General features: G+C 34.0%; 1 protein-coding gene and 1 long non-coding RNA gene across 3 annotated transcripts; both read right to left on the minus strand.

Moving 5' to 3' along the window:
* Positions 1-666: 666 nt before the first annotated feature.
* LOC131004592 (ASC1-like protein) lies at positions 667-5,920 on the minus strand. 2 transcript variants are annotated; one of them, XR_009095066.1, is made up of 8 exons: positions 5,574-5,920; positions 3,701-3,930; positions 3,317-3,472; positions 2,896-3,081; positions 2,194-2,378; positions 1,190-1,256; positions 917-1,036; positions 667-778 (listed from the first exon to the last, which is right to left on the minus strand). XR_009095066.1 is itself a non-coding variant. In XM_057931298.1 (7 exons), the coding sequence occupies exons 1-6, from the start codon at positions 5,709-5,711 to the stop codon at positions 1,225-1,227; spliced, it is 927 nt and encodes a 308-aa protein (XP_057787281.1). In that variant the 5' UTR covers positions 5,712-5,920; the 3' UTR covers positions 667-1,036; positions 1,190-1,224. The 2 variants fall into 2 exon arrangements, 1 of the variants encoding a protein (XP_057787281.1); XM_057931298.1 differs by having other exon boundaries at positions 667-1,036.
* A 5,612-nt stretch (positions 5,921-11,532) lies between these two features.
* Positions 11,533-12,969, minus strand: LOC131004593 (uncharacterized). Its single transcript, XR_009095067.1, has 3 exons — positions 12,884-12,969; positions 11,937-12,045; positions 11,533-11,869 (listed from the first exon to the last, which is right to left on the minus strand). It is a non-coding gene; the product is annotated as an uncharacterized LOC131004593 (long non-coding RNA).
* Positions 12,970-13,896: the final 927 nt, after the last annotated feature.

The raw sequence follows: 13,896 nt of genomic DNA on the forward strand, positions 1-13,896 counted from the left end.
TTTTAACTTTTTTTTTTTTTTTTCATATATCGCATTCAATGGGTAGTTAGGTGATTTTTTTAAAAAATCTTTATTATGGTTCTTTTTCCTTGGAAAAAAGCTCAAGTCTTATTTTAGATGAAGACGTTAATGTCCCTGCGACATTGAATGTGCATACGCCATCAATGAGTCAGATTTTGGTAGCGATGGCAATTATAGAATGTCAATTTTCATATTGTAATGATGAATTAGGAACCAAACAGAATTGGCGATATTTTTGGAAGTGTGCATAACAATTTAGTTAATTGATCTCACCAATTGGCAATCACCAACCTGAGAATGAAGAAATTGTTGCCTGTACAAATACAAATCCAGGAAAATAAATAAGAGATATATTCAAGGACACTTTTCCGAATTTTATTGCCATGGGTTCGTAAAAGGTACATCCTTTGATAGCCAACCTTTTTCAACTTCTACTAGTTTATTCAAATATTAAGTAACTTCTGCATGCTTCAAAAAAAAAAAAACAAAAAAACAAGTAACTTCTGCACAATCTTCAAATATTAGTACTCCCCAATTCTTACGTCAAACCCAATGAAAAGAAAAAGGGAAAATAAAACACAACACACACACACACACACTTAATAATGATTTAACAAGCGTATAATATCAACAAACAAACTCAAGTAGCCGAACTTAATTTCAATAAAAACTGGGGTAAAAAAGATTGTACAAAGTGTTGTGTGCTGCATAATTTGCAGTGCTAGTTTCAAGATTGACCGACTAAAATGTCAAAATCCTGGTACAAACATTGCAAATAGTTCAATAGGAGAACTTTTTGTTTTTTTTCATATATTATACTTTTTTTTTTGCTGTGGCAATGGCACTGTTCTAATATCACGAATCACATAAATTTAAAATGAAGAATTGGGCTTACCACTTCAACAAGGCCTGTTTTTCAAGTAATCTCAGTTGATGCAAGTTTTTTTATTGAAAAGAAATCTTCTGGTCATTACAAGTCAAGAAACGTTCCGGTGAACGTAGGCTGCTCTTGAATCTGCAACAAAAAGGAAATCTCAAATTAAGGAACCAGAACAACCTTATGATTTTTCAAGAAAACAGAATAGTAATAGATGTAGATGTATACTATAATATGGCTACAAAGGTATGTATCTTGCTCTCTGGCCACATCAATAGTCTTGAAGCTTACCATGTACAATCATGTGACTTAGGCAGTGACTAGGCTTAATCTTCATGAAGATCTTCATCTTCAGAATCTGCACAAGAAACAACAGATGGTTCAATCTTCATGAGGATCTTCAATACAGGTCTCTGTTATATGGAAGGGAGTGGAAACAGACTCAGATTTCAGACAAAAGGAAACAGCAGACTTGCAGTATGCCACAGCATAAGCTTCACTTCTAAACATGCCTGATGACTATTGTGATAAAATGAAAACACTGAAGCAAATGCAAAGAGGCTTCTCCTGATAGAGTGAAGGGTTTGAGATCAACCGAAAACAGGAGAGTTGAAAGAGAAATAAATTGAAATAAAAACTGAACAAGGAAATCAAATAGTAACCCTCCTCTTGCGAGGCCTACAGCGAGAATGCTGTCCCGAACTCCTCTTGCGAGGCCTACAGCAGAAGCTGTCCAGAATAATACTACGACGATAATCCTAACCCTAACTCACTAATAACTATTTAAAGACCTACAGAAACTTGAGGCCCAAGATATATCTTAAAGCCCATACAAAAGTCTGACCCATTACTTTATTCTAGCCCTAAATAACTTAAGCCTAATAAATAAATAAATTAAAGAAACAATTTATAATTAATTAACTATAACTATATACTGATCTGTATCATCTCCCCAAACAATTTATGACTTTCTGATTTATTTACTGAATAACCACAGAGCCGATCCGATGAAAATCTAACACAATACTTGAGCAATCAGCAGTTGGATTAGTAGTCAAATGTCAATATTTATGCATACAAGTTTCTGATTAGGATTGATTTTCATAATATCACTTTCGGGCCCCATATGCCCAGCAAAAAGAGGATGCAAAATTTAAGTTAAAGGTTGTATCAACATGCAATCTAGGCGCTTATATATTTCATCACCATGTACGCCTGGCACTTGACTATTTTATCAGCTGCAACTTCCAGGCTCTATGCATGAAATTGAGTGCTAGTTTCCAATTTTTACTTACCAGACCTAACATCTTCACTGACACGGCCCTTTTCTTGGATTTGCTTGACAAGCATCCGGTACATCAACACCCACCAGTAGATATGAAGAACAAGTAAAGAAAAAAGAAGGGAATTGAAAAGGTAGTAATAGATTGGTCCCTCGACTTTGTGTTTATCCTTGTCCAGTGTCTGGATAACTTCATAGCTGCACAGTAAGATTAAGATTAAAAAAAAGGATATGAAAGCAACAAATTATTTATGATATTCTTAATGTTATCTCAGCTGGTAACAACAAAGCCTTATCAGTAGATGTTGATGAACAAAATAAAAGGTGAAAAAACAAAAAAGTGGCAATTTTCTGTTCTAAAGTAAACCACAAAAAAAAAAAGCACTGCTACTGGTAACGGCATTAAAAGTCTAGCAGTTCAGGAACAGTGTGATCACATGCATTTAGCAGAAAGGTGTATCATCAATATATTCCTCGGTATTGTTAAAAAAGTTCTGCTAATTGATAAGTTCCATTTTGCACACTTATTGGCAAGAGAATGAGCAAAACCCATAAATTTCATGTGACATTGTTACTACCTATGCACAAACAAAGAAGGGTAAGTCGAGAAGCAACTTATGCTTCCATAGCAACAAAGTTTATCAAAGACAGCTCTATAACCTGCATGAATCTTAGAAGTAAAAAAGGCAGAAGCGCAATGAGCACCAAAACTAACCTTGTGCTCCAGAGTATCCAGAATGGATAATATATCAGACGAAGTATCACCCAGGATATCACAAAAAGAACAAACGAGAAGCTAGCCAGTGCTTCTGCGCCACTGTACTTGGACATCTTCCCTACTTCAAGAAATACATCACTGGCATCATGAAGAGCTAAAACAACCGAACCTGCTCGTGCAAACCTACAACCAGAAACAAGGACAAATGAAGTCTGTATAGAAGTAGAATACTACAGTTGCAGTTCCATATACTGACAGTCCTTAAATCTGTTGCCTAAAACATGTGATCGTTGAGCTCAAACAAAAAACCCATCCAGATAAAACTGGTATCCTCTTCAGGTGCACACATATAGAAAGAAGAAAAAAATAGATTATCCATTTAAGATAATATCAAAGTCTCAACTCTTTAAAAGCATACCTGAATATGTAAGACAATACGATCAGAATAAAAGTTGCAACATGATGGCTCATAGAGACCCCAAAGTCAGAGCGCCTGGTTTCCCAAAATATCAGAGCGAATATGGAGTATGTATAGAATCCACCAACATACATATACAGGCCCTTCAGTTTCAGCCTGGATAGAAAAACCATTCCATCAACCACATGATCTCATAAATGCCAACAAATACTTTCAGTTGAAAATCAAGCAACTTTATCATAGATAACAAATATGTATTTATAATTTAAACAGCCAGAAAAAGATAGGACCAAACAGGTAAAGCAACCTCCTATAGGTCATGACTTCAAGGTAATTGGCAAAGTGAGAAACCCAAAAAAAAGAAGATGGAGAAAGGAACCTTACTTATATGTTTGGTCAGGCCAAACTTGGTCTCCAGGTCCTACCCAAAAATATCTTGTCTCTTTAAACCAAGGCTCGTTGTATGTCACGGCAAGTGCCAAAATCTCGGCAGAAAGATAATAAATGCATTTCCATGCTGACTCCTTGAACTTTGCTATCTTTCTTTTCTGCTCATTCGTCTCATTTTCCACCACTTCCCTTCCCTTTCCATATATTAATCGCATTCCAAGTTTCTGCAGGATAGAAATCCAGCGTAAAATTGAGTAAACATGCTCCAAAAATTGGGATTGTCAGATTGACCTCCAAGGTTTAACTCATATACTTCTCAAGGATCAAAAGTATTTAAAATTATATGATCAAAAAAAGCAATGCAATGGAAGGTAATTATGAAAAGAGAGGTAGCCTCTTTGTCAACAGTTTACAACAGTGGATGACTAAGAAATCACACCTGTAATTAATTATATGAAAATCCAAAATAAAAGGTTGTTGTATATTATGTAATTTATTTAAGTTGTTTTCAATGATTTAGCATATAAGCATGACAACATGGGGAATTAAGAACTTACATATATGACAAACAGTGAAAGGTCAATGAGACACATCACACATGCACAACTTAATTTCAAGGTTTAAGGTAACATGAAACTGCGTACAGAAATAAAGAAACTTTAGTCTTTTCCAGTGACATTAAAAAGTACTGCCACAAAGAATACTCTGTCAATGAAATTAATTCAATCATAAGAACTTCAGTGAACACCAACCCAAAGCGACTCAATATAACGTGTTTTTAAAATTCCAGAGGTTTCCTTGAGCACAAAGTTTTAAATATTGGCCTTATGGAAGTATGATATGTTTTTTGTTACGAAATTCAAATAGTATGGTGATTCAATTCTTTAGCAATTTCACTTCAAGCTAGTCAAAATTGTTACAGAAGAAATCTGGATTCTTAAGGATCAACAACAAATAGCATAAGACATGCATATCAGTTTCAGCATATTTAAGTAAAGCAGCTGCATACTGAAACAATAAATTTTACTAAAATGTGTGTGTGTGTGTTGGCCTAGTGGTAGGAGGTTAATGCCCAAGACCTAAGGTCTTGGGTTCGAGTCCTTCGTCGCGCGGTCTTTGAATTTCTTTATTTACTTATATAATTTATCAAAAAAAAATTACTAAAATGTGGGACATGGTGATCCAGAATGCTGGCTAAGCAGAAGAAAAGGGAAACTAAACATGGACAAGTTCAAAATTCAAGAGCTCCAAAATGGCAAAACAGATCATTGTATGCATCAGCAGGGTATTATTTGAATCTAATTAGGGAACCTTATTTACTCATGAGGGTACGATGAGAATTTTAACCAGACGATTCAAGTATAAAACAGCATATCTAACCTAACAACAATAACAAATAGTGAATAAAACTTCATTACGAATCACCGTGAAACAATTTGAACAGAGTTCATCCTAAAAGACTTCAGACTCATGTTTCCAAATGCACCGCATTTTCACTCCCCAACATCCCCTCAACATTTTGTGCTACAAAAATCAGTCTTAATTCCATGAAATTCCAAAAATCACAAAATCTCTGCATCGATGCACACTCAATAATCAATAACTGAATCTACGGCTCGAGCAGCGCATTTCAAATGCAGTCTTCTAACGATTAGCATAGGCCATAAGCTAGCCAACATTTCAACAGAAGTTGAAAACTCACACCAGCTTTAACAGATTAAAAGAGCGCAATCAACGGTCAACTAGCACAAATCCATCGCACAAAAACCAATCGGGTCACTTACAAATACCAGAAAACACATCGCCCACTTTCAGAGCCGAAATCAAGGAATTTAAATAATAAGGAACAACAAACTGACAATATTACCTGAAAAACCAATCTGTCAAGCAAAAACCGGATAGTAGGGAAAAACAGAGCGAAAAATGGAAGAACAAAGAAATCTTCATACTGCGGGTAGGATTCTTGCTCCAAATCAATGGATTTCAACGATTGAAGAAAAGGCATATCCAGATATTTTAAGAGTGATTAATTTTTATTTTTATTTTCCAACGGAACATAATCAAATTTACATGCGTAGAATCATAGAGAATCGGTAAAACCGATTTCTTCGTTTTATTTCTTGATTGGATTAACTTTTCTGGAGCAGGGATGCTGCCTTTTATTTTAAGTTTTTTTTCTTTTTTTCCTTTTCTTCTTTAAGGCTGGAAAAGACTAGATCTGTAAAGGGCGCATATTAGTTTTTAATTGGTTGTGAAAAGATTAAACTAACCATGAATTTTGTGTTTAATTACAGCAATGCCATCTAGTTTTGTGATCCAGTGACATAGACTTCTCGTTGACTTGAAAAACTCCAAGGGGCAAAAAGTAAACGAGAAATAAATTCGGATACTTTGACTAGCAAATTGTACATGGCCATTAAGTTTGTTCAAACCTTGATTTTTTTTTTTTTTTTCCTAAAGAAATCTACAATCATTAAGGGCATCCATTACGGAGGTGTGGAAGCCCGCGCGCACCAGGCGTGCGCACCCCCTGCCCCCCACCCTTCATTGCCGCACCGTCTTCCCCCGCCCCCGCACCCAGTGTACAGCTTAATTTGATTGGGCGCATGTTATACACGGCTCAATCAGAAAAATAGAGATATAAAAAAAAAAATATTGTTGATTCCAATTCAACAACATCAACTTTAGTTTTTTTTTTTTTTTGTAAATTAGAAATAGTCGTTTCCAACATTTTTTCATTTTATATTAATGTAATGTTTGATTTTTATTTTAATGAAATTTAAGTTGTTAATTTTAATCAAAACAACATTAAAATTAAATACAAAATCAAAATCAAAATTTAAGAGTTGAGGTGTTGGCTCTTCCATAGTGGAGTGTGGATTCTAAAATGGTGGGGATCACTTTTAAGAGCCCACATTGACTCTATATAGTGGATGCCCTAAGCTGTAAGCTCGCGATTCAAATTAATCAGAACCATCATATCGAGTTGTTTAGGTTCAAAGGGTCAATATCATTCATATAAATGTATTTTTTTAGTCATATTGAATTTATCGACTAATGATTCGATTTGATTTTAGTTTTTAATTTAGATAATTTTGTCCGCTTCGACCATATTGACAATTCTAGATTTAGTGTGTAAGTTTTATGAATGAATGTTATAGCACAAATACAAGATTTTGGGGGAACATACTTGATTTTATTCTTTAGATCAGTGAGTATATCCGCTTCGATCATCTGAAAAATTCTAGATTTCATTATATAAATTTTATGAATAAATACTATAGCACAATACAAAGCTTTGGGAAGAACCTAGACTTCAAGAATTACACACCATATATACGAGAGTCATTATATTCCAAAGCAAAATTCTTATTTTATCGAATGACATAATTGGTATCATTAGCTAAGCCAATATGCCGGTCCACTATAGAGGTTTCGAAGTCTTCAAGTTCTAGTATGTGTGCATAGTGGGGACGTCCCAATATAGTAATAAAGCCATAATTTATGGGGACGAATGGAGTAGTATATACTGAGAAAGTAAATGGGGGAAAAAAGCAAAGAGACGTTGGAGGCAGCAAAGGTAAAAAAAAAAAAAGAATAAACAAAAAAAAAATGGAAAAGTGCAAAACGGTCGAAAATTTTGAATTTAAATCGATTTTTTTTTATTTGGAGCGTGACACGCACGCACTCAACATATCACCCATCTGTGCACGGCACCAAGGAACGGGCTCATTACAAGTCGTGCTGGCACGCCAGCGCCTTCTCCTCTCTCCCGTGCCAGCTCGAGCTGGCTCTAGAGCATCTACGCTGCGGATGCTCTAAACTCTATCTGTCCAATAAGCTCTGAGCTTTGTGCCTCTTGAGATGCCAATAGCTCGGCCTTACGTGCTTTGCATTCAATGGCAAACTTTTTCTCCACGGCATCAATGCTGGCGATTATGTCATTCTTCATAGCGTCAATCATTTGTTAAACTTGATTGAATAAACATTCTTGATATGTAGATGTTTATGCTTGTTGCTTGTTGAAGGCTTCATTCAGCTTCACAAACGTGTTGTCGACTATTGTGGCTTGCGCCGAAGAGGTCCTTTGAACATCAACAACTGTGGCAGTGAGTTGGCTAAGTTGTCGTATAACTACAACAAATTGAGCTAAAAGGATTGGATATCAACGACAGTTAGGGAATCGGTAAGCTTATCTATGGTGTATGTCGAGAGTTGGGGAGGTGTATCCAACTCTGCAGATGCATTCATCTCATTGGACTTCTAAGCTTCATCGGCAATTTGGGCATTTCATCAGTTGGTCTTTGTTCACGGTGGCTTGAAACAGCTCAATAATAGCATCCTCGATGTCTGCGATGTCAAAATTCTATTCTATCCTAGCTTATTCCAAAGATCCACTTATACCTAGATTTAGATTCCACAATTTTCTTCTGTTGATAGAAGTGAGATGTTTTAACTGCGAGAAAAGTGTGGAGTTGAGCAGCTTGATCCAGAACATTTGGATTATGTGACATTTTACTTTTGAGTGAAGATGGAAACAATTTTGTTTACTTGAGAAGGCGAGTTAGATTTTTGGGGAAGGCTCGATTAATCATTTTTTACAATTAGATTTATTAGCCTGTGTTTCAAGCTAGTTTGAGGTAGAGGGAATTTTAGTTATAGTTATCTATGGGAGAGGTTAGGTTGTGAGAGTGGTTTGAGGATCAGCTTCGAGTTAAGAAAGCGGAGTGGCAGGTTGATCCCCAATTAGCTAGGGGACTGGCTAGTTAGGGATGGCTAATTTTTGGGGATTTGGCTGTTTTGGGGTACGTTTTGTTTGGGAGGATGAGGGGTTGGGGAAGGCTATTTGGGGACGGAGAAGGATGGGGAGGGGGGAAAGAAGGGGGGAGGGGGAGGGAGGAAAGCTTTCTAGAGAAGAGAATACTTTGGTAACAACTGATGCACGAAGATCAATTGTGACATTTGTGCTGGGGTTTGTCGTCCTTTATTTCTTCTTCTTTTTCTTCAATGGCGGATAAGAGATCTTTTGCATGAGCAATCAGCTCTTGAAGTTTTTTTTTTAGCTCATTCTTTGTTCGCTTCACTAGGGGTGAGCAGAACCGGGCTGAAATTGGCGAATTGGACCAAACCGGTTGGTTTCCAAAGGGCTATCGAGGCGGGTCAGTTCTTAAATGTAACACCGAAAATTCATCGGGTCGATTTCAATTTTTTAGGGTGCAAAACCTCCATGGACCAAACAGACCTGGATACATATTAAATATATATAATTTTATTAATATTATTTATTTAACTAGCATTTGCATCTCGTACAATGCACGGAAAACGTTTCTATATTTCTATATTAATATAAAATCGACACCAACTCAATTATCATATGTATAAATATAATAAAAAATTATAATTTTAACTGAATATATTTAAGCTGAATATTGAAAAAAAAATTTACAACATTAAAAACGTGTAGAAAGGCAAAAATTAAAAGTTAAATAAATAAAAATAGATTTAGAGAGAGGAGAGAGATTTTTTTTAAAAAAAAATTAATCTTTAAATAACTATAACTTTTACATTTTAAATCAAATATCTACATAAAATATATCAAATTAAAGCTCTCCTCGTGATCTTTAATTTGATATGCATATTAAATATTTTATAATCAGTCGAATTTCATAATTTTAGGAAAAAAAATAAAACAGAAAAAGAAGATAAAGAAAAAGGAAATAAAAAGAAAAAAATATAGTTTACAAATAAACCTTCAATTTTATTGTAACTACAAAATTGCCACTTAATTTTGAAATTGATTTTCAAATGAAAATTGTCTTTTTAATATATATATATATATATATATATATATATATATATATATATATATATATATATATATATATATATAGGGTTAGGCTAAAATAAGAACTAGCTAGATTTAGGATATAAATTAAGAACCATTATTAACCAATGGATCAATATCAATCTACGGCCAGATTTGATCACAAGGATTATACTTAAAATCTCGCTGACTACATATTTAGGATAGAAAGGTAATTTTTGATTTTTGGTTGTTATTATTTCCTTAATTAAAGGGATTGTATTATTCAATCACAATTAAGGGTTTTATCTCTTTATTTCTTTAGAACTAGTTAACACGCAAACACAGAAACATAATTCTTGTGATCAAATCTAGCCAACCAGAATTTGACTTATTTCACTTATTTTTTATTCACCGACAATTACATAATGATTCATACAAGAATCATAGGTATTAGTTCGAATCTTATAAACATATTCATAATCTATAATAAACAAGTCACTGTTTCGTTGCTAATACTTTGACGAAGTACACATACTTTTTTATTCATCCACAGTTATAAAGCGATTCATACATCGATACCTCTTTGTTCGTTCTATTGGTATGCACATGCTCATATTTTTGTGATTGACACATTAATCTGTAATGTTGAATAACAATATGAATTGACGTATGAATCGACATGAATAGGATGCATTGTCACGTGAATAATTCAGTATATGCGCATGAATATAAAGCATCATTATGTGAATAATACAGTATATGCGCATTAAACGATGGACATATTTTATTTTATGTTGCTGCTATTTTATGACTATACTATTTTATTTATGCACATTAAACGATGGAAAGTAAACGCTGAATGGTTCACGCAGCCATTTAGACATACAAATAGTGAAAATGGTGCTATGGTAGTTATTTAATAGGTCCACGCAGAAGCAGTACTCTACTTCAAATATTGCAGAAAGATTTACAAAAAAATTCATGCATAATTCTATTTTGATTCACACGCGATTGCACCTGATTCACGTACAAGATGTTAACTTTTGATTTGCGTTAATATATTATATTTTGGCTCACACTATCTTTGATTATGCGTGCATTTTAACAATTATGGAAATTTGATGTTAGCAGTAGTTTTGTCTTCCAAAATATTCATACAAGTAACAATTAAACGAGGCTCGCATTGGAAACTATATATAATAAGATAAAAAAAAATTGCTTTGGCCTGAATCGTTTATAAAATATCAATTTACGTTAATTGTTCCAACAAATAATTGCAGCATAATTGACACAATAGGTACACGCAGAAGCAGTAGTCTACTTCAGATATTTCAGAAAGATTTACAAAAAAAAATTCATGCATAATTCCAGTTTGATTCACACACGATTGCATATGATTCGCGTACAAGAAATCAAACTTTTTATTTGCGTTAATATGTTATATTTTGGCTCACACTATCTTTACATTATGTTTGCTTTGTTTTGAATAATATTCATCACATAATTCCATTATGTGTGCATTTTAACAATTATAGAATTTGATGTTGGCAGGAGTTTTTTCATCCAAAATATTCAGATAAATAACAATTAAACGAGGCTCACATTGGAAACTAGATATCATATAATAAGATAAAAAAATTAATTGCTTTGGCCTGAATCGTGTATAAAATATCAGTTTACTTACATTGTTCCAACAAATAATTGCAGCACAATTGACACAATATATACATGCAGTGTTTGTTTTATGGTTTGTCAATGTCAGAATAACCTGCATGAATTCTTGTCTCATTCATCAGTTTATATAATCGGCATACTATATAGGTTCACATATAAATTATGGAAAAAACACCGTCTAAATAACACACATGAATTACCGATTCATGCGCCTATTCATATAAACGTCATTCTATATATATTGGACATATACCTGCATGAATTTATCTGTCCCATTGCTATTAGGAATAAAAATCCGAGTATCAATAATATCTATGTCAAAAGGGTACATGAATTATACTGCCAAAAGGGTACGCAAAAATATAAGTAAAACTTCAATATTCATAGCTTGGAACAGTTTCTAAATAACATCACTTCCCAAGCCACGCAACGTCGAGGTTGAATGTCGGATCCTCGAACCCTGCATCGAAACTCGCTTTTGCACTTTCCCCCATTGCAATGTGAATACTGTTCTTATCCCAATCATGCAATAAGAGATGCACAGTAACACACTCGCAAAAGGTTAAGTTGTTTTCTCAATTTTGGAGCCAAATCACATGTCCACAACGACGAAGACTCGCCCATGAACGTCTCCAAGTGCCTCATCATGTAAACACATGTGTCATTCCGAAGCTTCGTACGCACTAGAAAGAACAACTCAGTTGTAATAAATTTTATGTCACAACCATAACCAATATAATAACCTTGTACCTATATATACTTACAATATTAAACAAACCTTCCATTAATCTTGCTTGGCTGGAACTCACGGCACCCATTTTGATGCTTGCAGCATTTTTGGCCTTCCCCTTCACCCTAGCTGAATATATATATATATATATATATATATATATATATACACACACAAAGAACCAATATTAAAAATACTCACGTACACAGAGAATAAGATGTAACGAATAGACAATTCATTACATATGTAACATGAATTAGTACACTACAAGCATGAATAATTGCTAAATTCACACATTATATCATTATAATTCACACAGTTTTACATAGTATGCATGCATATACAAATAAATCCATGCATAGCATGTACAGCGAACAGGGGGTTATTTAACATGTCATGGCTTTATATATACACGAACTTTATTTAATCTGGCATGAATTTAAGAAAATTTTTCCACGAATTGTAATTATAATTCACACTAATCTAAGTTTCAAGCCCGCTGGAAGTCCGAAAAATTCATGCCTTTACATACAATATACATTTTTCGAACTATTTAACCAGCATCTTCTAGTGCAACATATTATGTTAAAAAAAAAAGCAGAAGGTTCGGTCACTTCCTTCCCCTTTACATTGGTGTCATGATTCCATATAAACAAATCAAATAGTTATTATAAACATTAAAAAAAATGTAAGATGACAAAAAAATGTAGCAGCGTAGCTTAAAAGTGTACTGAATTGAATATCACTAAAGAATGTTCCAATAAACAGAGAGGGTCAATTTCGGACAAGTCTCCATGAAAGAAATTAGCAAACAACGACAATTTCAAAATACTAAACACACACGTGGTAATATATAAAGAAATTTTCGTTTCACATCGTCGTTCGCGCAACACCCACAAAACGCAGAAAGTTAAGATTTCTATAAAGAATGAAGCACAATAAATCCCTAGAAATACAGTGAAATTACCAGTAGGATTCAATTTTGTTCGTGCCATCGCCGGTGCACCGAAAGCGGTATCGCAATCACCGGAAATATGGGTCGATTCAAGCCTTCGCCGCCTCAGTTCTTGCGTTGTTCGCCTTTCTTTAATTCTCAATCGACTGGTGTGATAATGAATCTGTTCATAGGGTTTAGTATGTTTTATGTAATTGCATTTAATTGAACCGATGCATAATATCCCAATTTTTTAGCATTATTTCTCTGATTTTTCTTATTAATTCATGCAACAATCGATTGATATCCATAGCCTATAGTGTCAATCAAATCGAATCTCTCTTAAGAAATAAATGAGGCGTATATCTCGGCCATATTTTGGGAGTCAATCATGAAAGTCAAATACCCATTCCAGATATACCCTCAGTAGCAATTCGAGTGTGAATTAAATTAATGCATAAAATGAATCTGTAAATGAGATGCCAAAATTGATCTATGCCGTTAATTAGCTCGAGATCAACGGTTAAAAGTTGTTCTTAATTTATATCTTAAGAGTAGTTTGTTGAATAACCCCTCCCTATATATATATATATATATATATATATATATATATATATATATGTATCACAAAAAGTTAAAAATTATCCTAGCCGACCTGGATGCTAGTTATTTAGTTGATTATCATAATGCTTAGATTGGTCATGTGACTAGTGATATATAAGATATATCCCACTATTCTTTATGAGATAACACAACTTGAACTTGTATTGCACATGTTTGTGTGTTTAGTACATAATTATCAATTCGAGCTACAATATAGCGATAGAATTATGATAAAATATATATCTATATAATATTATTAAATGAAGCTATTATAAAAGAAAAAGAAAAAAACCTAAGAAACCCTTGAAAGCACAGAAACGCAGACTAAGGGTCGAGCCTCATTAAAACCTCATCAAGTAAACCTCACAAGGGAAAAAGCTTGAAGAGAAAAAGGAGTGCTCGTCTAAGAAAAAGAGCAAAACACAAAAGAATCATGCCAGGAA

This window comes from Salvia miltiorrhiza, unplaced genomic scaffold (assembly GCF_028751815.1).
Source record: "Salvia miltiorrhiza cultivar Shanhuang (shh) unplaced genomic scaffold, IMPLAD_Smil_shh original_scaffold_438, whole genome shotgun sequence".
In the NCBI taxonomy this organism is placed as follows: Eukaryota; Viridiplantae; Streptophyta; class Magnoliopsida; order Lamiales; family Lamiaceae; genus Salvia; species Salvia miltiorrhiza.

What these genes read in the sequence shown, in the direction of transcription:
- LOC131004592 (XM_057931298.1), bottom strand. Translation starts at nt 5,711, where the DNA reads ATGCCTTTTCTTCAATCGTTGAAATCCATTGATTTGGAGCAAGAATCC. An exon ending in TTGACAGATTGGTTTTTCAG is followed by an intron (nt 3,931 to 5,573) that starts GTAATATTGTCA and finishes TCTATCCTGCAG; the next exon opens with AAACTTGGAATGCGATTAAT. An exon ending in CAGTGAAGATGTTAGGTCTG is followed by an intron (nt 1,257 to 2,193) that starts GTAAGTAAAAAT and finishes TTTCTTGTGCAG; the next exon opens with ATTCTGAAGATGAAGATCTT.